Source organism: Meles meles, chromosome 5 (assembly GCF_922984935.1).
Source record: "Meles meles chromosome 5, mMelMel3.1 paternal haplotype, whole genome shotgun sequence".
Lineage (NCBI taxonomy): Eukaryota > Metazoa > Chordata > Mammalia > Carnivora > Mustelidae > Meles > Meles meles.
The window spans coordinates 143,516,591-143,542,568 of NC_060070.1; the positions used below are offsets into that span (position 1 = coordinate 143,516,591).

The following is a 25,978-nucleotide window of genomic DNA, read 5'->3' on the forward strand; positions in this document are numbered from 1 at the left end:
GCTGACCTCGGAAAGAGAAATCCTCAACTCTAGCTGACTCTAGTCTTCCACATGGGAAAGAGAAATCAAGTCTAGCTGCCTGTAACCACCCTGTCCCATCTAAGGAGAAAGGGGAAAAAGTGAGAGACACTTAGGAAGTTCACAGTCCAGAGGCATAGGCTCACTAAAAGATCCAGACCTCATTGTAGGATTAAAGTACACTTCCTCATCTTGCCTCACCAGTCCATTACTAAAGTCCTATTGACAGCAGTTTCTTTCACTTAGTACATCATATCTGGCTATCCAAAAAAAAAAAAAAAAAAATTACAAGGCATACCAAAAGACAAAAACAGAATTTGAAGAAACAAAGCACACATCAGAACCAAACGTAGTAGCAATGTTAGAACTACCAAATTGGGAATTTAAAATAACTGTGATTAATTTGTAAAGGACAATAATGGAAAAAGTAGATAGCATACAAAAACAGATGGGTAATAAACAGAGAGACAGAAATCCTAAGAAGGAATCAAAAAGAAATTCTAAAGATTAAAAAGTACTGCAACAGAAGCAAAAAATGGCTTTGATGGTCTTATTAGTAGACTGCACACCACTGAGGAAGAAATCTCTGAGCTAAAAGATATATCAGTAGAATCTTCAAAAAATAGAGCGAACAAAAACCAAACAAAACAGAACAGAATATCCAAGGGCTGTGGGACAACTATGAAAGGTGTAGCATACGTATAATGGGAATACCAGGAGGCTAAAGAGAGAAAGGAATAGAAAAAAATATTTGAGGGCACCTGGGTGGCTCATTGGTTAAGCCTCTGCCTTCGGCTCAGGTCATGATCTCGGGGTCCTGGGATTAAGTCCTACATTGGGCTCTCTGCTCAGCAGGGAGCCTGTTCCCTTCTCTCTCTCTCTGCCTGCCTCTCTGCCTACTTGTAATCTCTCTATCTGTCAAATAAATAAAATCTTTTAAAAAATATTTGAAACAATGGTAACCGAGAATTTCCCCCAAATTGACATCAGAAACCAAACCACAGATCCAGGAAGCTTAAGGAATACCAAGTAGGATAAATACCCAAAAACTATACCCCAGCATATCATTCTCAAATTATAGGAAATGAAAAAATAATAGAATAACATCAATAATGGAATAACATCAAAAAGGAATAAATGAAGGTAAAATAAAAACTTATTTTTCATATTCTTGATCTAATGTATAACAATTCACTCAAAATAATAATAATAGAGACAGTATATTGAATTATGTGCATATGTATCACATATATATATAGATATATGTGTATATATATAAGTGAAATGAAAAGACGGTGATACTCAGGACAAGATGAAGAGATTAAGATAATTTTGTTACTATAAGGTATTTATGCTACTGTGGTATAATGTTGTTTGAAAGTGACCTTGGATTAGTTGTATATTGCTAATATACAAACTCTTGGCCAACCACTTAAAAAGGAAAAAAATATATAACTTATATGCTAAGAAAGGAGAGAAAGTGAAATCATCTAAAATGCTCAGTTAAAACCACAAAAGGCAGAAAAAGAGTAGAAGACAAAAAAATAGGAACAAATAACAAGGGCAACAAGTGGAAAACCATAATGAATATGGTAGATATTAATCCAGTGACAGCAGTAATAACTTTGAATGTCAGTGGTCTAAATGCACCAATTAAAAGATAGAGATTGTCAGAGTGGATCAAAAATCATGGCCCAACTACTTGTTGTCTACAAGAAAGCTCTTTTAAATGTAAAGACACATACAGATTAAAAATAAACGGATACAGAAAATATACTATGCTAACATTAATCAGGAGAAAGCAAGAGTACCTGTATTAATTTCAAACAGAGCAGACTTCCAAGTAAGGGATGTTACCAGGGATAAAGAAGAGCATTGTGTAATGAGAAAAGGTATTGTAAGACAAGAAAACTGCAGACCAATATCTCTCATGAACTAAGTGCAGAAATCCTCAGAAAATATTAACAAGCCAAATCCAAGAAAGTGGATTCCATGGCCAAGTGTAATTTTTCCCAGATACACAAGGCTGGTTCAGTATTCGAAAATCAGTTAATGTGGGGCACCTGGGTGGCTCAGTCAGTTCAGTGTCTGACTCTTGGTTTCGGCTCAGGTCATGATCTTAGGATAGTGAGTTCCAGCCCCACGTCAGGTTCCACACTCAGTGGGAGTCTGCTTGAAGATTCTCTTCCGGTGGGCACCCCCCACTTGTGCATGCATTCTCTCTGAAATAAATAAATAAATAAATCTTTAAAAAATTAATTGTATTAGGGTAGTACTGGCCTCATGGAATAATTTAGGAAGTGTTTCCTCTGATTCAATCTTTTAAGAGAGATCGTGGGAAATTTATATACTTGTTTGGTGGAATTCACCAATGAACCCATTGGGCCTGATGGTTTCCATTTTTAAAAGGTTATTATTAATTGAATTTTTTAACAGATAAAGACCTATTCAAATTATGTGTTTCTTTTTGTGTTATACATGTAAGTTCTCGGGCTCACTCAAACCTACCAAATCTGAAACTTGGTTGTAAGGCTCAACAATCTGTTTTAACAAACCATCCAGGTGATGGGGAGCCTGGGCAGCTCCGTGGGTTAAAGCCTCTGCCTTCAGCTCAGGTCATGATCCTGGGGTCCAGGGATTGAGCCCCGCATCTGGCTCTCTCCTCCGCAGAAAGTCTGCTTCCTTCTCTCTCTGCCTGCCTCTCTGCCTACTTGTGATCTCTCTGTCAAATAAATAAATAAAATCTTTTAAAAAAAAACCCATCCAGGTGAATATAATGCACACTGAAGATTGAGAAGCCCTGGTGTACACCCTCTTTATGGTTCTTAATATGTCAACCCAGATGCCTTTTATAATCTGACTTTATAGAGTTGGTGCCGTTGTTCATTTTTACAAAATTAGACAATTCCAGTTTATTTACAGCAAAATCATGAAGTGGTGATATTTGTCTTCATCATCTATCACCTCTTGTCATCATTTCATTTTCTTGTTTTTCTTTCATCTCTCAGGTCCCTCTTTAAAGGCTCTTCATTGGCTGAAACTCAACGAACTTCCCCTTTAGAGTTCAAGGCCCCTGATTAGAGGCCCCTAAGGAATAAAACCTAAAAATACATTATCTCTGATTGTAAAATATAGGGCATTGGCAGATTAATTAGGGAGGAATATGAGGATAGCATTGACCATGACCTTCCCAGCCGGCATATTGCACCCAAAGAGCAGATGCTCATTCCCCTGACCTTAGAAGAGGAGAACTCTCTTCCCTTCACTGTCGGGTCTCAAGAAGAAGGATAATACTGTTTCAGAAGATCTGGAAATCCCTTCATTACGGGTACCCTTGCTGGGTACTTTTTCATCTCTTCTGTGTCTCTTACACGTTTTCTCCCAGTTGCACCTGTTCCTTTTTTCATCCACATAGTACTTTGCAGCCTGTAGCATTCCCAGTGAAACAATGCAAAGATCTGATGGGTATTTAGAGATCACTTAGGCTTCCCCCAGGAGCCAGCTCTCTCCTCCTGAAGAGATTAAATGGAAATAAGTCATATTTGCTCAGGTCTTCTAGTCCCAAGGTCTGCTTTAAATTGACTACCAAAATTCGTTCTCCTACTCTGTCCCCTAGGAGCACAAAACAAGATGGTCCACCATTCCATCTACCCAAGAATCCCAGTTACCTAAATGATAATTGTTCGAGTTGAAATAAAATGTGTAGCCTTGACTCTTACCAAAGTCTCCCTCTTCTCTCTGCACACACGTGCTCACAGGAAGATAGATAGATGCACATAGACACCCACAAAGGTCATTGAGGCTCTTGAGCCCTGCACACATGTGATGGACAAACTCAGCAAAAACCCTCAATTATTTGTTGTTACTGAAAATCCCTACGTTTGGCTTTTTCTTTCACAATGTTTTGAACTGCCTGAGTGAGCCAAATTCTCCCTTTCAAGTTCTCAGAACTCAGCAGGTTTAGTAAAATTGCTCCTAAATAGGATGCTGTCTGGTTGAGGGGACTCACAGAACATTCCTGTAGAAGCAGGTGGACCAGGATATCTCAAGTGTAGAATGAAAATCCTTTGAAACATGGACTGATGAGGTTAAATATGAATGTGGTTTACAGTCTGCTAATTATGCCCAGAGTTCCAAGGAACTGGTAGGAGAAATCTTTCTGAAGATTCTGTGGATTCTGTAGATTTCTCTGCATAAGCAAAGTGAAAGGGAGAGTTGAAGCAAGAATCTAGGTATTGAGCCATTCTCTGCTCCAACCTCCACCCCTTTTGTTGAGTGAAAGACTGTTTGGGGAAGAACTCTAATTAATGAAATTGGCCATTTTGCTAATCAGGCCACCAGAAAATTACTAGCACCAGGCTAAACAGTATTTCTAGGGAAAGTAAAAAATGCTACTGATAGTGTTCATCTTAGGATAAGTACAAAAATATTGTCAATACCCCCTCAGAGTTAGCAGTTTTAACTACAGAAGTCAGGTAATCCTAAATTACTGTTCCACAGCAACTATAATTTAGTAACTCTGCAAGGCTTGTCATAGATGAGGACAATACCTCTGTGTTATTGTGGCCAGGAGAAGTACAATTATTTTATTTATATCCAAGCTATGGAAAGCTTTATTTCATAGTTTTCTTTTCTTTTATTTAATTTTATTACTTTTCAGTGTTCCAAAACTCATTGTTTATGCACCACACCCAGTGCTCCATGCAATACATACCCTCCATAATACCCACCACCAGGCTCACCCCTTCCCTCCAAAACCCTCAGTTTGTTTCTCAGAGTCCACAATCTCTCATGGTTCATCTTGCCTCCAATTTCCCCCAACTCCCTTCTCTCCAACCCTCAATGTCCTACATGTGAAACCATATGATAATGGACTCTCTCTGCCTGACTTACTTCACTCAGCATAATCTCTTCCAGTCCCATTCACATTGATATAAAAGTTGGGTATTTATCCTTTCTGATGGGAGGCATAATACTCCATTGTATATAAGTACCATATCTTCTTTATCCATTCGTCTGTTGAAGGACATCTTGATTCTTTCCACAGTTTGGTGACTGTTGCCATTGCTGCTATGAACATTGGGGTACAGATGGCCCTTTTTTCCACTACATCTGTATCTTTAGGGTAAATACCCAGTAGTGCAATTGCAGGGTCATAAGGGTAGCTCTATTTTTAATTTTTTGAGGAATCTCCATACTGTTTTCTAGAGTGGCTACACCAACTTGCATTCCCACCAACAGTGTAAAAGGGTTCCCCTTTCTCCACATCCTCTCCAACACATTTGTTTATTGTCTTGTTAATTTTGGCCATTCTCACTGGTGTAAAGTGGTATCTCAGTGTGGTTTTGATTTTAATCTCCCTGATGGGTAATGATGATGAACATTTTTCACGTGTCTGTTAGCCATTTGTATGTCTTCGTTGGAGAAATGTCTGTTCATGTCTTCTGCCCATTTTTTGACATGATTATCTGTTTTGTGTGTGTTGAGTTTGAGGAGTTCTTTATAGATCTTGGATATCAGCCCTTTGTAGCGTCATTTGCGAATATCTTCTCCCATTCCGTGGGTTGCCTCTTTGTTTTGTTGACTGTTTCCCTTGCTGTGCAGAAGCTTTTAATCTTGATGAAGTCCCAAAAATTCATTTTTGCTTTTGTTTCCTTTGCCTTTGGAGCCATATCTTGAAAAAGGTTGCTATGGCCGATGTTGAAGAGGTTACTGCCTATGTTCTTCTTTAGGATTTTGATAGATTCCTGTCTCACGTTGAGGTCTTTTATCCATTTCGAGTTTAGCTTTGTGTATGGGGTAAGAGAATGGTCGAGTTTCATTCTTTTAGACATAGCTGTCCAATTTTCCCAGCACCATTTATTGAAGAGACTGTCTTTTTTCCACTGTATATTTTTTCCTGCTTTGTCGAAGATTATTTGACCATAGAGTTGAGGGTCCATACCTGGGCTCTCTACTCTGTTCCACTGGTCTGTGTGTTTTTATGCCAGCACCATGCTGTCTTGGTGATCACAGCTTTGTAGTAAAGCTTGAAATCAGGCAACGTGATGCCCCAGTTTTTTCTTTTTCAACATTTCCTTAGCAATTCGGGGTATCAGCAAAGGTGGTCCTAAGGGGGAAATACATAACCATGCAAGCCTCCCTCAAAAAATTAGAAAAATCCAGAATACGCCAGCTCTCTTTACACCTTAAAGAACTGGAGAATCAGGGTGCCTGGGTGACTCAGTCATTAAACATCTACCTTCAGCTCAGGTCTTGATCTCAGGGTTCTGGGATCGAGCCCCGCATCAGGCTCTCTGCTCAGCAGGAAGCCTGCTACTCCCACTCCCACTCTCCCTGCTTGTGTTCCCTCTCTTACTGTGTCTCTCTCTGTCAAATAAATAAAATATTAAAAAAAAAACTGGAGAATCAACAGCAAATTAAGCCAGACCCACACACAAGAAGGGAAATAATCAAGATTAGAGCAGAGATCAATGAGATAGAAATTAGAGACATAGTAGAACAATCAACGAAACTAGAAGCTGGTTTTTTGAAAGAATAAGATCGATAAACCATTGGCCACACTAATCCAAAAGAAAAGAGAGAGGACCCAAATTAATAAAATTATGAATGAAAAGGGAGAGATCATGACTAACACACCAAGGAAATAGAAACAATCATCAGAAATTACTATCAGCAGTTATATGCCAATAAGTTAAGCAACCTAGATGAAATGGATGCATTCCTGGAAACTATAAATTTCCAAAACTGAATCAAGAAGAAATTGACAACCTGAATAGACCAATATCTAGTTACAAGATTGAAGCAGTGATCGAAAACCTCCCAAAAAACAAGAGCCCAGAACCTGACGGATTCCCTGGAGACACTCAAAGAAGAAATAATACCTAGTCTCCTGAAGCTGTTTCAAAAAAATAGAAACAGAAGGAAAACTTCCAGACTCTTTTTATGAAGCCAATATTGTCCTGATCCCCAGACCAGGCAAAGACCCCACCAGAAAGAATTTCAGACCAATATCCCGGGATATTGGTCCAGGGATGCCAAGATTCTCAACAAGATCTTAGCTAATAGGATCTAACAGTATATTAAAAAGATTATCCACCATGACCAGGTGGGATTTATCCATGGGATGCAGGGGTGGTTCAGCATTCACAAATCAATCAATGTGATAGAACAAATCAATAAGAGAAGAGAGAAGAACCACATGGTCCTCTCAATTGATGCAGAAAAAGCATTTGACAGGATACAGCATCCGTTCCTGATAAAAACAATTCAAAGTATAGAGATAGAGGGAACATTCCTCATAAAATCTCTCTATGAAAAACCCACAGCAAATATCATCCTCAATGGGGAAAAGCTGACAGCCTTCCCTTTGACATCAGGAACACGACAAGAATGCCCACTCTTGCCACTGTTGTTCAACATAGTTTTCTTTTTGGAAATGTGGTCATTAGAGACTGACAGAAGTCCTACTGAAACACTGAAAATACACATTTTGATACATGGATGAACATTCACACAGCTCAGAACTTTACATTCATAAGGTCATAATGGCCTCCAGAAGAGTAAATATTGAAAATCCTCTGTTCCTCCCTAAGGAACATCCAAAATTTTGAGATTTTGAGCAATATAATCCCAGCAGTCAGAGTACCGGGGCAAATAAAAGAGAAGATGGTATATTCCAAAATGGAAAATATACCCTCATTTAAATATTTGTGAGACTTACTCTATTATGTTGGTGATTGAATTTGTTGTTTTATTGAAATGGTCTAAGAATCTTGGTTTGAGCTGAAGCTTTTTATCTCAGAAAAAAAAAATCCTTGAATGAGAAATAACAAGAAAAATTAGAAACAAGAATAAGAATAAGAAATATTTTTAAGGTAAAAATTTTAGAAAATTTGTCAAATGTCAGAACATGTTAATGAAGTGGAATGACAAAAACTAGTCACTTCCCCCTACTTTAGTCACTTTTCTTCAACATAGTATTAGAAATCCTAGCCACAGCAATTAGGCAAGAAAAAGAAATAAAAGGCATCCAAAATGAAAAGAAAGAAATAGAACTGTCAGTATTCGCAAATGATGTGATTCTATATTAAAAACTCTAAAGACTTCACCAAAAAACTGTAAATGAGTTCACTAAAGTTGAGGACACAAAATCAATATACAGAAATCTGTTGCTTTTCTGTATACTAATAATGAAATAGCAGAAAGAGAGATTAAGAAAATAATTTCATTTACAACTGCACCAAAAAGAATAAAATACTTGGGAATAAATTTAACCAAGGAGGTAAAATACCTGTACTCTGAAAACTAAAACACATTGATGAAGGATATTGAAGATGACATGAATCAATGGAAAGCGATACTGTTTTCATGGATTGGAATAATTAATATTGTTAAAATATCCATACTACCTCAAGCAATCTACAGATTCGGTGCAATCTCTATCAGAATACCAATGACATTTTTTCACAGAACTAGAACAAATAATTCTAAAATTCTTATGGAACCACAGAAGACCCTGAATAACCAAAGTGATCTGGAGAAAGAACATAAATGGAGGTATCCCAGCCCCAGATTTCAAACTATAGCACAAAGATGTTGTAGTCAAGACAGGATGGTACTGACACAAAACTAGACACATAGATCAGTGGAAAAGAATGGGGAGCCCAGAAATAAACCCACACTTATATGGTCAGTTAATCTATGACAAAGGAAGCAAGAGCATACCATGGGGAAAAGACAGTCTCTTCAATAAGTGGGACTGGGAATACTGGACAGCTACATGCAAAAGAATGAAACTGGACCACTTCCTTACACGCTACACAAAAATAAATTCAAAATGGATTAAAGACCTAGATGTAGACCTGATGCCATAAAACTCCTAGAAGAAAACAAAAGTATTGAACTCTGACATTAGTGGTAGCAATGGATTTCGGATTTGGCTCCTCAAGAAAGGACAACAAAAGCAAAAATAAACAAGTGAGACTATGTCAAACTAAAAAGGTTTGCACAGTGAAGGAAACCATCAATAAAATGAGAAGCAACCTACTGAATGGGAGATTTTCACAAATGATGTATCAAACAAGGGGTTCATGCCCAAAATATATAAAGAACTCATGCAACCCACTGTCAAAAATCATCTGATTAAAAAATGGGCAGACATCTTGAATACAGTAATTTTCTAAAGAATTACAGATGACCAACAGGCATGTGAAAAGATGCTCAACATTACTAGCCATGAGTAAAATGCAAATCAAAACCACCAGATATGGGGCGCCTGGGTGGCTCAGTGGGTTAAAGCCTCTGCCTTTCGCTCAGGTCATGATCCCAGGGTCCTGGGATCGAGCCCCACGTCGGGCTCTCTGCTTGGCAGGGAGCCTGCTTCCTCCTCTCTCTCTCTCTGCCTGCCTCTCTCCCTACTTATGATCTCTATCTGTCAAATAAATAAAATCTTTAAAAAAAAAACCCACCAGATATCACCTCACACCTGTCAGAATGTCTATTATCCAAAAAAAAACAAGAAATAACAAGTGTTGGCAAGGATGTGGATATAAAGGGAACCCTTGTGTGCTGTTGATGGGAATGTAAATTAGTGTAGCCACTGTGGAAAACAGTATGGCAGTTCCTCAAAAAATTAAAAATAGAACTGTCATACAATCCAGCAACGTCCCTTCTAGGCATCTATCCAAAGGAAATGAAGACAGTAATTCAAAAAGACATATTCACCCCTTTGTTCATCACAGCGTTATTTACAATAGCCAAGATGTGGAGTGAATCGTGGTTTAGGATATTCAAAATACAACCAGAAGATTGACTAGCATCCAAATTCTCAAAGACTGGACATCTTCTCACTGAGCTATCCCTCTCCTGTCCCAGTCCATCAGGCCCTTAAAGAGTTTGATAGAGCACTGAAAGGGAAAATAAAGAAACCCACAATATGGTAGCAAAGGACTCATGGACACACCTTCATGGCAGCCAGAAGTAGTGCATCAGAAAGGAATATTGCATGTGGAGGGAAGGCATTGGCTCATGCTCAGAGAAAATGGAACGTAAGGAACAGAAACAGATTCCTCAAAATGGCTTAATTAGAGTATAATTTACACTCCCAGAATTAATGAGATTATAAATGTATTTTTAAATAGCTTAAAGACAGGTCGCCTGGGTGGCTCAGTGGGTTAAAGCCTCTACCTTCAGTTCAGGTCGTGATCCCAGGGTCCTGGAATCAAGCCCCACATCTGGCTCTCTGCTCCCCGGGGAGCCTGCTTCCTCCCCTCTCTCTCTCTCTCTGCCTGTCTTTCTGCCTACTTGTGATCTCTGTCAAGTAAATAAATAAAATCTTTAAATAAATAAATAAGTAAATAGCTTAAAGACAAGGTGATAAAACGGTGGGAGTGAAATGCAAGAGAAGTTGAAGGTCTAACACGTGAAGAACAAAAATGACATCCACACAGAAATGATACATAGATTAGGTGAATGTATATGAGAGATCCTGTTGGAAATCTGTTCACTCACAGTAGAGAACTGTATTCATGGGATCACAGTAAATACAGATGAAGACAAAGAAATTGAAGGCAGAGAGAGAATGTGGAAGATATGAAGACACTCAAACATCACACAATCTGAAGATAATAATTGGAGTCCCTGAAGAGAGATTCTAACAAGTGGAACAGAGGTATCTTGAAAGATAAAAGAAAAATTTTCCTAGAAATGAATGAAGAGCCAAACCTACTCCAGCAGATATAATATAGAATGCTCAAAACCCAAACACATCATGGCTAAGCTGTTAAATCCCAAGGATAAAGAAATAATTCTTCAGGTGTCAAACTAGAAAAAGCCAATTTTCTGCAAGAGAGGAAAAAAAACAAACCAGCTGGCTTCAGATTTCTCTGTGGGTACATTTAGTGCCGTGTTATCTGAAAACGGATGAAGAATGTTACCCAAGGAGGTTCCATTCAGCACAGATGCTATTAAACTAGAAAGATGACAGGGAGATATGTCCAGACCTGAAGAACTAAAAGCAACTTTGAGATCTTTTTGAAAAAAAAAAAAAAAAGAATTCATAATGAAGTTCGGCCAATAAAAAAAAATCTCAGAATAATCCGGAAATGGAGAAATCATGGTAAAATGACTGGTAAGAACCACGAGGTGGATTTAAATGTAGCCCCTGTCCTTGAGTCTGTGGATTGATGTTCCAGCTAGACTATGAATGCTATTTAATTGTGCAAAATAAAAATAATAACTCAAAAATATGGAAGATAGGATATCAGAAATAGGAGAAAACATAAGAATGTACTTATATTCTTATCTTTGCCAGTAAGGAGCCAATCAATACTGTCTAAAATACTGTCTAAAATGACACCATGTAATTTAAAATGCAAATACATAATTATTCGAATCTCTTAATATTATATCTATTTACATACTTATATATAAATTTTTATATATATATTTTTCCCTTGGAATGATCATTTAGAACTTAATAATTACTATAGTACAGAAACTTGTAATTTACCAATTCTGTCTCTTTCATCTCTACTATTCAACCATAGTTAAAATGTATACTTTTTATTTTAAAAAATAGTACCTTGGGTATGGTCCCATCTTTTAAAGGTCCGTGTGCATATATGTATTTTAAAAGATAGCACAGTAGTGTTCATCTATTTTTAATAAAGATTATAGATGTGAGACTTTTTTTAAACCTTAATATTTGTAACTTTCTGCCTTTAAAAATTATTCTAAATCCTTATGCTTAGTCTTATGAAAATAGCTATGTGAATTTTCTTTTTTTTTTATTTTAAAGATTTTATTTATTTATTTGACAGACAGAGATCACAAGTAGGCAGAGAGGCAGGCAGAGAGAGAGGAAGGGAAGCAGGCTCCCCGCTGAGCAGAGAGCCCGACGCGGGGCTCGATCCCGGGACCCTGAGATCATGACCTGAACCGAAGGCAGAGGCTTTAACCCACTGAGCCACCCAGGCGCCCCAGCTATGTGAATTTTCTTAAGAACTAGAAGAAGGGTGCCAAAATGGTCACTTGTGTGTGATACAAAAATCTGGGATCCTTTTCTTCTTGGTCCTCTTCTGTAACTTTTTCAACTTGAAAAAGTAAAGCATTAATAGTGAAGATGCCGTGTATTTGAAACACTCTCTCCTGCCTGGCTCCTTTCTGGGGGGGTTCAGTCCAGGTAGTGCTGAAATCTCTAGATCTGTTTTAATGAATAATTGGAGAAGCCACTGGCTCACAGTGAGCATAGGTGTATGGGGACGATTTAAGGGACAACTTCCTTTCCACCAGAAGGCATAGAAGAGGTTTGGGCGCACTGCAAACAGAGACAGGAGAAATACCCTTTGAAAACAATTGCATTTGGGGCTCAGACATTTTTTAACAGCTTTCTTGAGATGCCATTCCCGCACAATAACATTCGCTCTTTTAAGGTGAACAATTCAGTGGTATTTTAGTAGATTTCCCAAGCTATAAAACCATCGGCAGTCTCTGCTTCCCACCTCACCCCCAAAAGAAACGTACTCCATTCCTCTCTCCCACCAGCCTCAGGCAAGAACGAGTGTCCTTTCTGTCTCTGTAGCTTTGCTTATTCTGGACATTTGATATCAATGGACTCATACACATGTGGTCTTTTTTGACTGGCTTCCTTCACTCAGCATGTTTTCAAGGATCACCCGCACGGTAGCACGTATCAGCACTTTGCCTCTTTTTAATGCCGCATAACATCCCATTGTATGGATATATCACATTTTGTTTATCCATTCATCCCTTGATGAACATTCTGGTTGTCTCTCCATCTCGACTATCTTGAATAATGCTGCTGCAAATATCCAGTAGCAAGGCTTTGTGTGGACGTATGTTTGCAGTTTGGGGTGTGTACCTAGGTATAGATTTGCTGGATCATATGGTCATTCTTTGTTCTGAAGCTCAAACATCTAAACTTCCGTCTTCTTTGTTCTCAGGCGGAGATGGTGCACAGCGCTTTCCAGGCCCAGCGGGCCTTCCTTCTGATGGCCTCGCAGTTCCAACAACCCCAAGAGGTAAGAGTGTATTTGGAGAGGCAGGGCTGCCTAGAGAATGGGCAGTAGTATAAGACAGACAACAAAGGAGGCAGCAGAACCATTCACTCTGAGAGTCACGCCTGAGATGAGTTCTATAGCACGTAGATCTGTTTCTAATCAAGGTCATAGTGCGGAACATTCCTTCTGCTTCATCATCTTACTGTGGTCAAATTCCTACTGTAACATCACCTGTTTAAAAGGTCAATTCATTTATGTCATCTGCAGCCTAGTATTTTTCTTTTATTGAAATAAAGTTGACATCTACGGTGTTATATTAGTTTCACGTGTAGGACCCAGTGAATCGACAATTCTGTGCCTTACACAGTGATCACCACGATTAAGTGTAGTTTCCCTCTGGCACCGTGATAAAGAAGATGTGATGAGATAGATAATTGGATGGATGGATGGGTGGATGGACGGATGGACAGACAGACGCCATGGAGTACTAGCCATAAAAGAGAATGTAGCCTGTTCTTTTTACTAGTCTCACAACCATTTTATAACCAAGGAAGTATTTACTACTAACTTTTAGTTCACATTTTGTGCTATTTTGTCATCAAAACTTATTCACATCTATCATCATCTGTAAATTGCATGTATGAATTTGGTTAGCTACTATTTCATAGAGTGGATAGGCTAAGCCAGTGCTTCTTAAATGTATTGTATATGTGGGTCATCTAGAGAGAGTCCGTGCAGTTTCTAACAACTTTTAACCTACTATCACATTGCCACATAAGGCCCAGAGTAAACTTTAATATAAACATAATGGTGGATATTAAGAGCAAAGTGGAGGTTGGCATTCACACCAACACTATAAGAGGGTTCCCCTTTCTCCACATCCTCGCCAACACTTGTTGTTTCTTGTCTTGTCAATTTCGGCCATGTAAGTGTAAGGTGTCAGGTGGTATCTCAATGTGGTTTTGATTTGAATCTCCCTGATGGCTAATGATGATGAACATTTTTTCATGTGTCTATTAGCCAGTTGTATGTCTTCTTTTGAGAAGTGTCTATTCATGTCTTCCGCCCATTTTTTGACTTGATTATTTGTTTTTTGGGTGTTGAGTTTGAGAAGTTCTTTATAGATTTTGTGGATATCAGCCCTTTGTCTGTAGTCCCATTCTTTGTTTTGTTGACTGTTTCCTTTGCTGTGCAGAAGCTTTTTATCTTGAAGAAGTCCCAAAAGTTCATTTTCACTTTTGTTTCCCTTGCCTTTGGAGATGCATCTTGAAAGAAGTTGCTATGGCTAATGAAGAGGCCTGTGTTCTCATCTAGGATTTTGATGGATTCCTGTCTCCTACTGAGGTCTTTCATCCATTCTGAGTTTATCTTTGTGTATGGTGTCAGAGAATGGTTGATTTCCATTCTTCTGTATGTAGCTGTCCAAGGGAACATATGTGATTTCTAACTCACAAGCATGAAAAACAAAGTTCAGGGACACATTAATGACCAGGCCACCAGACCTAGTTGTGGGCCTATTCCCTTACTCACCATACAAAGCCCTTTTCACAGACACCACGCGCAAGAAGAACCACCCTGCACAGTCATTTATAGGAGATGTGTGTCAAAATAAAACCTTAGAAGACATCGACTTGAATTGGGAGATGTGGTTTCTTTTTGGCATTGAAACATCTCACATTACCTGGGAGAGATGTGAAACATGAGCTTTAATCATCTCCACTCTGGGTGACCCCAAAACTCTGCCCTGAACTGAAATTATAATCTCCATTAGACCAGTGCCTCTGAAGCCATGCATAGACATCACCCCCAAGGAAGGCTCTCACCACAGGCTTGCCAGGAGCTTGCCCTCCCAGCTCACCACGTGTAGGCCTGTTTAACTTGCAGGAGCAAATGGTAAGCAGCAGGGTGGTGAACCGTAGCTGCTGTGGGTAACTACAGTAGGCATTCTTGTTCCCTCCCAGTTATACTTTCCTTATTTTCTCCAAACTTTCTCATGCTACTAAGACCAGACAATTGAAATCGGGTATGTGTGTGTGTGTGTGCACTCAAATGGAATTAATGTCCATCAGTAATGGGAAAAAAATTAACCCTAAGTTTCCAAGGTCAGGGAACATGGCTTATAGTCATTGACTGCTACTATGGATTTTATTCTATTGAAAAGACCGGAAAGTCTGGGTTTTTTGTGCCTCTGGAAGTAAGAGAGAGAGAGAGAGAATATCTTCTATTGCTTTTCTTTTCTATCTCTATTTGGACTGGCACTTTGAAAGGAAATCTGTAGAGCAGGAATCTAGAACTCTATGTATAGAGCAGGAATCTAGAACTGATGGTTTGTCCTTTCAGTGTTTATACAGTCTGGAAATTAGAAGGAAAGGGAGATGAGAGATCCTTCTGGCCACTCCTCCATCTTTGAGTGAATATGCATGGCCCCACCTGGTGTTCTGCCTAAAGCACTCATTTAATGGATTTTCTTTTTTTTTTTTTTTTAAGATTGTATTTATTTATTTGAGAGAGAGAGACAGAGAAGAGTGAGCATGAGCGGGGGAGGGGCAGAGGGAGAGGCCCTTGAGATTACAACCCAAGCCAAAGGCAGACTCGTAACTGACTGAGCCAGGCAGGTGCCTGTCACTTAATGGATTTTTTAACACATGAAGAAGGAATCTAATTTATTAATAACTTGTTCATCTTAAACTAAGCAAGAAAGCTTAGTATAGTAACCTTAGGACTTTAGATAATTACATGGTGCATGACAGATCCAGATTGCTCGTGGGTATAAATATATTTGAGGCTTTCATAAAACATATTAATTTGTGAGGGTCATCAGCAGTAGAAACTTTGGATGTGGATCTACTCGTTAGCAATTTAAATCCAAACGCAAAAAAAAAAAAAAATCCAAATGCAGGATAAACAAATTCATCAGCATCTCCTTAAATTGGAGAATTTACTCTCTCTTTCTGAGTGACCACCAGCAAACTAATCTGGTAGAGCATACATTTTGTTTACGCTGAGCCATTCTAACCAAACCAGTGTGTTAAGTTGCCCACCTGAGGGAAGAGAAAGTTAAACTCAGCCCATGTTTCCTTCTCTTTAAAATGCAGGGAGCTTCTGGCTGGCTCCATTGGTAGAACATGTGGACTCTTGATCTCAGGGTCATGAGTGTGAGCCCCACACTGGGTGTGGAGCCTACTTAAAAAAATAAATAAATAAAATGGGGATGATCATTGCTACTTCAGAGAGGAATTGTGAGAATTAAATGAGAAAAAGCATGGGAGTGTCAGGGGACTGAGTAGAAGAATTTGGTGTTCGTCAAGGGAGTCCAACCACTTTAGGAAATAGTCCCCAAACCTCAGAGACATACTATAATGTACATTTTTTTCTTGCTTATGAGAGGTCTGCTCTGGTGGTTTTGGATGACAGTTTTCCACACGGTCATTCAGGGATCCACGTTTCTTTTATCTTGTGGTCCTACCTCCTGTAGGTCTTCAGCCATTGAATTGGAAAGGAGAAGGCCGGACCGTTCCTGAGAAGGTTTGATGGGCCAGGCCTGGAAGGGGCATATGTCATCTCCACCTTCAATCAGTTTCCTGACCATTCGTCGCCCCAAGGGATGCTGGGGAAATGTCATCACCCTGTATGCCAGGAAGGAAGAATTCATAGGTTTGGAGGTTGTCTAGCCAATCAGCCAGCATGAGTAACTTGGTTTGGCTAACACCCCCAGTAACCATCCAAAGAAGGACAGTAAACTTTCAGATGTTTTTATTGTATCTGGATATAGAGAGAGAGAGCTAAAGATGTAGATACATATACATAAATATCTTAAAGTTGTTTTTTTTTTTTTATTAGACTGATTTCATCCTTTTTCCTCTGTAGTGTTTTACCCTAACTACAAGGTGTCAAATTATGGGCCGAGGGGGCACCTGGGTGGCTCGGTGGGTTAAAGCCTCTGCCTTCGGCTCGGGTCGTGGTCCCGGGGTCCTGGGATTGAGCCCCGCATCGGGCTCTCTGCTCCACAGGGAGCCTGCTTCCTCCTCTCTCTCTGCCTGCCTCTCTGCCTAGTTGTGATTTCTCTCTGTCAAATAAATAAAAAATTAAAAAAAAAATTATGGGCCGATATTCTAAAAGGCCAAACAAAACAGTTACGTGACTTTGATCTCAGAGCATGCCTTGGGTGAATTAGGTGGTACTGGTGGCAAGTCTGGAAATTGTAAAAGAAAAGCAAACGAGTGAACAATGCCAAGCTCACAAGTGTTCCCTAAGTCCATGCCCAGAAAATGTCACCGCGTTGCTCAATCGAAGTTGCTTGATTTTCTTGAGAGATTTGGCCATGATTAATGCTGCTAAGTTCTATTGTTAGGGGGCATATGACAGATAACATAATGCAATAAAGTAATTCTGGCCCTAATGTAAAATGAATGCCTGCTTTAAAATATTGCTATAAAGCTCCCCCCCCACCCCGAGGACAATTAGAAATCAAGACATCAAGAAAATATTCTGCTGAGTAACCATTGTTAATATGTGCCAAGCAAGTATTTCCAATGGACTTTTAATATGCAATTCTACATTTATCTTGAAAATAGAAAAAAATGCCAGAAGAGAAATAAAACATATAAAAAGTTTCTATTCTTTGTATCAAACTCAGCTATGTTTTCATTGAGTAGTGGTGTCTCCCCGTGTGACCTTGGCAGAGGAACACTTTAGAATCTAATCAGCGGCTTACCCTATAGCCTTTTCCAAATTAACTCTATATTCACACTTCATAAACATGCATAAGTTTCTGCTCTTTCTGATGTTGCTCAATGGACCGGTTCTCTCTTCACTACGAACTCAAAGGCAACCGTAGGTAATACATGCTTTAAATCTCTGGAGAAGCGTGTAGACATAAGTCCAACTAAAATCTTCCAACTAAAAGCAACTTCATTGCTTGCTGGTACCCTCCGGGTTGCTTTCTTGTAACCAGCAGCTTTCTGGGTTGCATTTTGTGTTGTAGGTGGAGAAGTGGGGGCAAAAAGAAGCCTTTGCTTTCCGTGTGAGCTTTTCCATGGCAAGAAAATTAACCCAGTAATTAGCACCACTGCCCCTCCCAACCCAGCCAGCGCGTGTGAAGTCTGGATATGGATGCGGGTTCACAAGAAATAGAGCACCAGGAAAGGAAGGGGAGGAAGAGGTTTGTGTGATATCATCCGGGTCTGCTTGAGTCGACAGCCTGAAGCTACCCAGTCAGTGCCGAATGCCCACAGGAAAGCTAATCATTAGTTATCAGGATGCAGAAAGGAGGATAATCAGAAAGGAGAGTAATTCTGTCATTCTTCTGCCCAGACTGTTTATTTTAGCAACATAAAGCTGTGAATGGGCCTGTGAGTTAGTAGCTTTAAAGGTATTTAGAAACCCGGGACTTTGGAGGCAGAAAGGATTTGCTAAGATCCTGTCCTGTTGGACATCACTCATGGTGACTTTTTTTTTTTTTTAATCTGATAAGGCACATTAGCTCATCTCTCTTTGTGTAAGACATGAATTAGATAATGAATGGCTGCCCAAAGGAAGTGAGGTGGTTATCACACACAGGGGATTTGGGGGATTATCTGAGGGGTAAAGGTTAATAAAGAAGGATAACAGTCCTTTGTTTTATCAACCATTTCATATGAAGTTTGTGCCATTCCAGACTGCCTTGAAGGCAAATTCTCCATCAAGGCCAGAACTCTGTGTATATCCAGGGAAATGTTTCATTCTCCTTCTGTCCAGTGTTGGAGCCACTTTGCATCTTTAATGAAATAGTTACTATTTACCATTCTCCATTGTGAAGCTAAATATTTGGTTGCTGGGGCGCCTGGGTGGCTCAGTCCTTAAGCGTCTGCCTTTGATTCAGGTCATGATCTCAGGGTCCTGGGATCGAGCCCCGCATTGGGCTCCCTGCTCAGCGGGAGGCCTGCCTCTCCCTCCCCCTCTCCCCCGCACTTGTATTCCTTCTCTTGCTCTCTTTCTCTCTGTCAAATAAATAAATAAATAAATATTTGGTTGCTAGTCACCATAAATCTGCTGGGAAACAAACAAAAACAAAAAACCTTGCAGGCTTTTCTTATAGTACTTGAATCGGAAATTAATTTCAAAAGAAGTGGTTGAGTCATTCGACAGACCTTTTAAAAAGCCACAAGTGTCTCGGCCTGCAGATTTGCCATTGCTCACGGTTTCAGGAGTCTGGGCAGGAGCCCCCTTTGCAAGACCCTGCTTCTGTCAGCGTGTCCCAGGCTGTGTGTGTGGACAGAGCGGACAGGGAGAAGGTAACTGCAGCCGGCATTCCAGTCTGGGCGTGCCGTCATAAATTACCCTGCAGAGGGCATGGGCCATTACTTTTTATGGTCATGTTCTATATTTGTATGTGCCGGGGGATGGATCACATGATAAAACCATCATTTGATATTAGTGTTTATGTGCAGCGACGAGCGAGAGGGCTAGATTTAAGCTTCACTGTGCAGTACTTTTAATTGGTGCAGTTGGCTCTTAATTGAAAACGCAGGGGCTCCCCCTAAGTACTAACACGGCAGATAATCCAGAATAAAGTTGACCTAGTCTCCCCAGAAGACAGGTTACCGCCTACCCTAGCTGAAATGCCCGGTGCCTTCCAGAAGTTGTAAAACTTAAATTTTGAACATGAGCAAGTCAACCCTGCTGGAAAAATAAGCTAAAATTTCACCGATTTGCATCCTCTAGCCCCTCTCCTAACGTGAGCAAGAGAGCATCTTATGAATGGCAGTTTATTTTGAAAGAGATGCATTTCCCAGACATGGAGAGAGAAAAACACACACTGGCTTTTTTTTTTCCTTATCTTTCCCACATTGTTCCCCCCCCCCCGCCCCCCCGTAGCTTCATACCTGGGTTTGCAGTGGCAAACACTAGAGAATGTACTTCTTCCAGGGCGCCTGGGGGGCTCATTTGGGTAAGTGTCTGTTTTTGGCTCAGGTCATGATCCCAGGGTCCTGGGATGGAGCCCCACATCGGGCTCCCCGCTCCACGAGGAGCCTGCTTCCCTCTGTCCCCTCCCCCTACTCATGCTAACTCTCAGAGAAATAAAATCTTTAAAAAAAAAAAAAAGGAATGTATTTCTTCTTTAATGATTATTTCTTTTTACAAATTAAACACGAAGAAGATGTTCTTGTCAGGTTTTGGCAGCTTGGCTGCTGCGAGAACTCGTGTGTTCATATCCGGAATCACTTATTCGATCAGTTGGCCTGTGAGTAGTTGCTTCGGATCTTCATTACGGCCCGTTCACCTAACGTACTCGGGCCCTCTTTAATTTTGATTTCTTTGGGCTTTTTTTCCCCCAACATTTCCTGAATACCAGCTATCTAGCCATCATAGCCCTTGGCACTTCTGTACCTACCATCAGCTCATTTCTGTGTGAAAATGAATTTTGGAAAACCACGTTGTGAGTGCTGCTGTTTGTCCTGATTCACGGATTCCCGTCCTTCACGCGGGTCTTAGCTGTTACCACACTCCTGCCCCCACGACGACCACCATTCCAGGTTTCCTGCCCGCTCTCCTCTATGAAGATACTTACTAACTATGCCTTCTTCTTTTTTTTAAGATTTTATTTATTTATTTGTCAGAGAGAGAGAGAGAGAGAGAGCACAAGCAGGCAGAGTAGCAGGCAGAAGAGGCTCCCCTCTGAGCAGGGAGCCCGATGTAGGACTCGATCCCAGGACCCTGGGATCATGAGAGCTAAAGGCAGTGGCTTAACCCACTGAGCCACCCAGTCTCTAACTATCCCTTCTGATGGTCTCTTCATAGCTTGCAACTTCCTGAGCGCCCATAGACTAGTTTCTGTCAAAGCACAGGGAACTTTATACTTTCTATTTTTTCAGAAACATTCCCCTGTTATTTTTTATGCATATTTTCCATCCCCTCAACAAGATTCTAAGAGCTTCAAAGATCTTTAGAGTCGATGTGTCTTTGCTTTTAAGACGCAGTATGGTCCTAACTATATATATATTTTTAAGATTTTATTTACTTACTTGAGAGAGAGAGAGCGCGCGCACAGGCAGGGGGAGCAGCAGGCAGAGAGAAAGGGAGAAGCAGGTTCCCCACTGAGCAGAGATCCCAACATGGGACTAGATCCCAGGACCCTGGGATCATGACCTGAGCTGGAAGCAGATGCTTAACCAACTGAGGCACCCAGGCGCCCCGGTCCTAACCGTATTTTATTTGAGGTCTAGTTTGCTCAGAAGAGAGGCCCAAAAAGAGCTCGATCTGTGGAGGTCTGTTTGGTGGGGATTGAGATACCACTGAAGAATATAACTGGTAAAATATAAGTCCTGGGTCAACCAGGTAGAATTAGCCTTGAAAAAAGTATTCCTAATGGGAATTTGGGGAAGGTAAGTTAGAGGAAGTTAGTTAGTTAGAAGTAACTTAGTTAGTTAGAAGTAAGTTAGAGGAAGAACAGGTGAACACCGGTGTTCACCTGTTCACAGTGTTCACAGTGTTGGTAAGGCATTTTATTTCAAAAATACCACTTCTTTTATCTACCCTTTCAGAAAATGAGTGCCTTTGAGGCCTACCACAGAGTGGTTCGTTCCTGGGTTGTGTGGAGCATTTAATGACAAGAAATGATCACAGCCAGATTTGGGTGACAGATGTAGCTCAGGCATTCAATGATTCTAGAATATAGGTTCTGGGAAGAATGAGCTGATTAAATTCACAGAGGCTGTGGAGATCCAGCTGGCCTGATATTTAAATGCTGTTGAAAAATGTTCCAATTAGATGGCTTCTTCTCAGTTCAGAGTTTCCATGTCATTGTGAAAAACGGTCCTTTCTTGAGGCTGTGAAGTTGTCGTAAGTGTCCACTGTCAGCCCTCTGAAGCTGGTCACGATGCATCTGGAACCAGAGGCTGCAGCGCGGAATTTCCAGCTTTATACCATCTCTGCCCCGAAGGATTCTCTCTACAGAATAATGGGCTGCACATCCCACAGATTGGATTTAAGTGATTCGGACAACAGGAGTCCCATCATTTTCTTTGGCTGGACAGCCCATGGTAGACTGTGTGCAGGATTCCTCTTGGAAAGTCATAAATTGGATTCTGTTTTCCCATAGGAACAGGGATATCATTTGCAACTTCATATTTTACCAACTTGACAGCAAATAAACCACAGACAGGACAAACTGTACATCATAAAAGCCCAGATACAACTAAAACATTAGAATTATTTAAAATGGAAAATGTGGCTCCAAGTCCTGTCAAGTGGTCATAAATATACTGTTCACTTTAATTATAAGTCCCAAATGAATTCTAACTGCATAGACAGCTCATAAAAAAAAAAGTCCATATCGTAACTTACCTATCTGAAATTGGCGGTGGCTATAGTAGAGATTCATCACTAATGATCTTACTTGACTTTATAGAATTTGGAGGGTCTTGTTTTTTTGGTAGCGATATGCTGGATAATCCACGTCTTTAAAGGGCGTTATGTGGGAAAGTAAAAGCTCTTGCCTTTTCTTTTCCTCTCTCGACAGCGTTTCTCTGGCCCAGAGACATGCAGAAACCTTCTGTAATTCTCTAAGACGATCCTTAAGATTGAAATACCCTTTTCAAAAATAGCAAACAAAGAATCACAGACTTCAGAGAGCTTACCAAGAAATCCATTTGGGACCATTCTTTTGACCCTGGTTTTCTCAGTCAGCTTTTCTTTGTTCTTCCATCTCCCAAGATTTAAGGGGGGGTGGGCACCTGGGTGGCTCAGTCGGTTAAGCATCTGCCTTCAGCTCATGTCATGATCCCATGTGAGTCCCCCATTGGGCTCCCTGCTCAGAGGGGAGTCTCCTTCTCCCTCTGCTCATGCACTCCAAATAAATAAATAAATCTTTGAAAAATTTCTATGAAAGAGAAAAAGATTTAAGGTAGGAGAGGGGTCCAAGAAGAGCAATGGGAGGGACATGAAGAAAGAGGGTAGAGAAAGACCACAATATCCCTATGGTTGATCGGTTAGAAGCTGGGGAGGGAGAGCTGGGAGCCAGACATGTAGCTGTACATCTTGGAACTTTTTAGCCCGTGATGCCTCTGAACCACTTGGCTCTCATTTTCTTCTTTGTACCTTTGTCCACCATCTTTAGCCTCCAAGATGGGGGAAAGGAAATCGTTGGGTGTTACTCAATAAGAAGGCAGGGGTGGAGCTGTAAGATATGGGGCCACCTGTGCTCTTCCAAGGTGTCATCAAAACACTTTAACTTCCTTTGATTTGTTTTTAATGTCTTTATTTTGAATCGGGTTACCCCCCACTTAGTGGTTTGCCCTATATTCATGGAGTTTTCATGTTCTTACGTTGTCCCTGGTGCGGAATCTGTTTGATTGTTGACGTAGGTGGTGAGTAATCGCTTAGTCCCAGGGAGGGTCTAAGATAGTAGAATGTGATTATCGGGTGGTTCTGAGAATGCCCACCCCTGCCCCCCGCTCCCAGTGCCCAGTGCCCGTAGTAGGTGTTCTGTAGGACAGAGTGAGTAAACTGTGTAAAACCACCTGGGCCCTGGATATTCAGAATGATTAAAACCTTCCTCTCTGAGAGCCTTCTCTTATCTTTGTGTTTGTGGAAAAAAATACATAGAAGTCAACCCCAGTCACTTTTTACAGATTCCTCTTTCCATATTTATGGAATGCGTGTTTTCTAACAAAAAGGAGATTCACACTCAACAAGACCATCATGAAAGGCCTTAGCGTGATGATCCCTGCCTATGGATTGGTTATGAACAAATACACTTATTCCCATGTAGATAAGGAATAAAACACAGAACGATTACTTGTCTGGTCCTTCAGTGAGAGCCAAAAAGTAGAAAGCCAAGGTTTTCCAGTTCTGAGCATGAGTGTATCATCCCAATCGCTCTTTGGTTTGGTTTTTTGGATTTTTTTTTCTTTAAATGCTAATTAAATTTTATTCTTCCCACCTGAACATCAAGATAACTGGTTTATATGGTCTTCCCAGTAGATATCAGTACAAATTTCACCAGCGAGCTGTTCCATTGCTCTGAGATGCTTTATGTGGTTTTAATCTTGTTTGGTTTTTCTAAGTGTAACATTTATTTTACTATCGATGGGACCTGGAGATAGATTTCTTCCACTTAAAAAGAGTACTTTTGAGAAAAAAAAAATCAAAAAAAAGAGTACTTTTGCTGACTTTTCTAGAATCTGTCAATTTTCTTGTCTCTTCAAAGAGGATGACCACTGTTCCATTTTGTCCCTGATTTTTGGTTTTGTTAAAAAAAAAAAAAAGAAGAACTGAAAAAATTCTAAAGAAAAAAATGTAATGAACACCATGCTGTAAGGACTTAACAGCATTTCACATTCTCCTCAGTTCTGTGTCAAAGTACTTTTTCTGCTTTTTATATATAACATGACTAAAAATTTACATTTTCTCTTATCACCCTAATCTATGTATTTGTCATTGTAGTAGACATTCTGTATTAAGTAATTATATATGACATGATTTGATTAGGCATTCTATTTTTGAGTTACTTTTGGTTAATCATAACCAAAAGATCTGTTATGATCTGTATCTTCCTTTTTTGATTTGAGAAAGAAATCTGAGCCCATATATAAAAACATAATTTGCATTTTTAAAGAAGATTGACTAGAGAAGACCATCAAGCAGATTAGCCTTTAAAAAGAGCAAACACCACCCAATGCCCTGAGCCAAGCATTCGGAGAAATACTGAAGAACTGGAACCCAAAAAAAGATTTAAGGAGTCAGGTTCTAGAAGAAATGTAGGGACAGAAAAAAAAATAAAAGAAATTAAAATAAAAGAAATGTAAGGGCACAGGGGTTGGGCTGTGGCTTGCTTCTTTATTGATATATTGCTAAGAAAATTTTTTCTAATTGTATGGTATTACTTAAATAGGATTCAATAGGCATATGTTTATTAAAAGTGACTTTGTCTCCCTTATTTAACAAGTGGTGGGGAGACATCTGTTTTTAGTGAAAAAATATTTTTAATTCTGTCATTTAGGTTGTTTCCTAGGTCTGTTAGTTTTTCCTTAACTTTTGTAAATTTTGATTTTGTCTCTATCCTTTGTCCAGGCATGTCCTAAATATAGTTTGTTATGCAATTACTCATTCATTTATTTTTCCTTGCTTCCCCCCTAACTTGCCCCCACCAACTTTTCTTACGTATATTTTTTTATGTTCCTTAGGACATAAATATTTACTATTTTAGTTAGGTTGTGTCTATAGCAATCCTATAGCAATCCCTCATTTTTGTTCATAATTCTCTTTTTAATCTGGTAACATCTTAAGTACCCCATTTGTGTGACCACCTTCTAATTTCTCTGGAAGCTTATCTAATCAGTCTTTCCCCTCTTCTCCCTACTGGCTCCTTCTGTTTGGTCTACAAATCAAATCAGGATTCTTTCTCCTTTAAAACAAGCAAACAAAAAAACCTGCCAAAATCCTTGACCACCTAAACCATCTCTTTCCTTCCCTTTACCGCCAAACTTCTTAAGAACTCTGTGCTCCCTGATTTCGTGTCCTCACTTCTCTGTCACTCTTCAGTCTCCTGTCATCTGTCTTCCATCCTTATCATTTTACCAAAAAAAGACTTTCTCAGTGCCCTGGTATCTTCCTGAATGTCTTCATTCCATTCAACTTCCTTGAGGAAATTTTATCACTGGCCATCACCGTCCTCAAAGTACTTTCTTCCCTCACAGATGAAAAACTATTCTTTGTAAGTTGTCTACTTTAAGTTCTTTTCTGACTTCTCTTTCTAATTCTACCCCTGAATTGCATGTATCCCACAAGATTTCATTCTGTATCATCAGAAGAGGATTTTCTAGAACCCACTCTTGCCCTGATCAGTATCATCAGTTTCCATTGTGGTACCCATCACCCCTGTGGTAATGGTACCAGACTCAGCACCTCCGGACTCAGGCCCTTACTCCTTAACTCCAGGCCTGGATGCTGCATGTGGA

General features: G+C 39.9%; 1 protein-coding gene across 1 annotated transcript in view; it reads left to right on the forward strand.

The window, feature by feature from the left end:
• The window catches only part of CAP2 (cyclase associated actin cytoskeleton regulatory protein 2), a 125,656-nt gene that overhangs the window by 45,804 nt on the left and 53,874 nt on the right, over positions 1-25,978 (forward strand). The window contains exon 4 of the mRNA XM_046004064.1: positions 12,984-13,061. Within this exon, the coding sequence (XP_045860020.1) occupies positions 12,984-13,061 (78 nt within the window). The remainder of the gene's footprint in view (positions 1-12,983; positions 13,062-25,978) is intronic.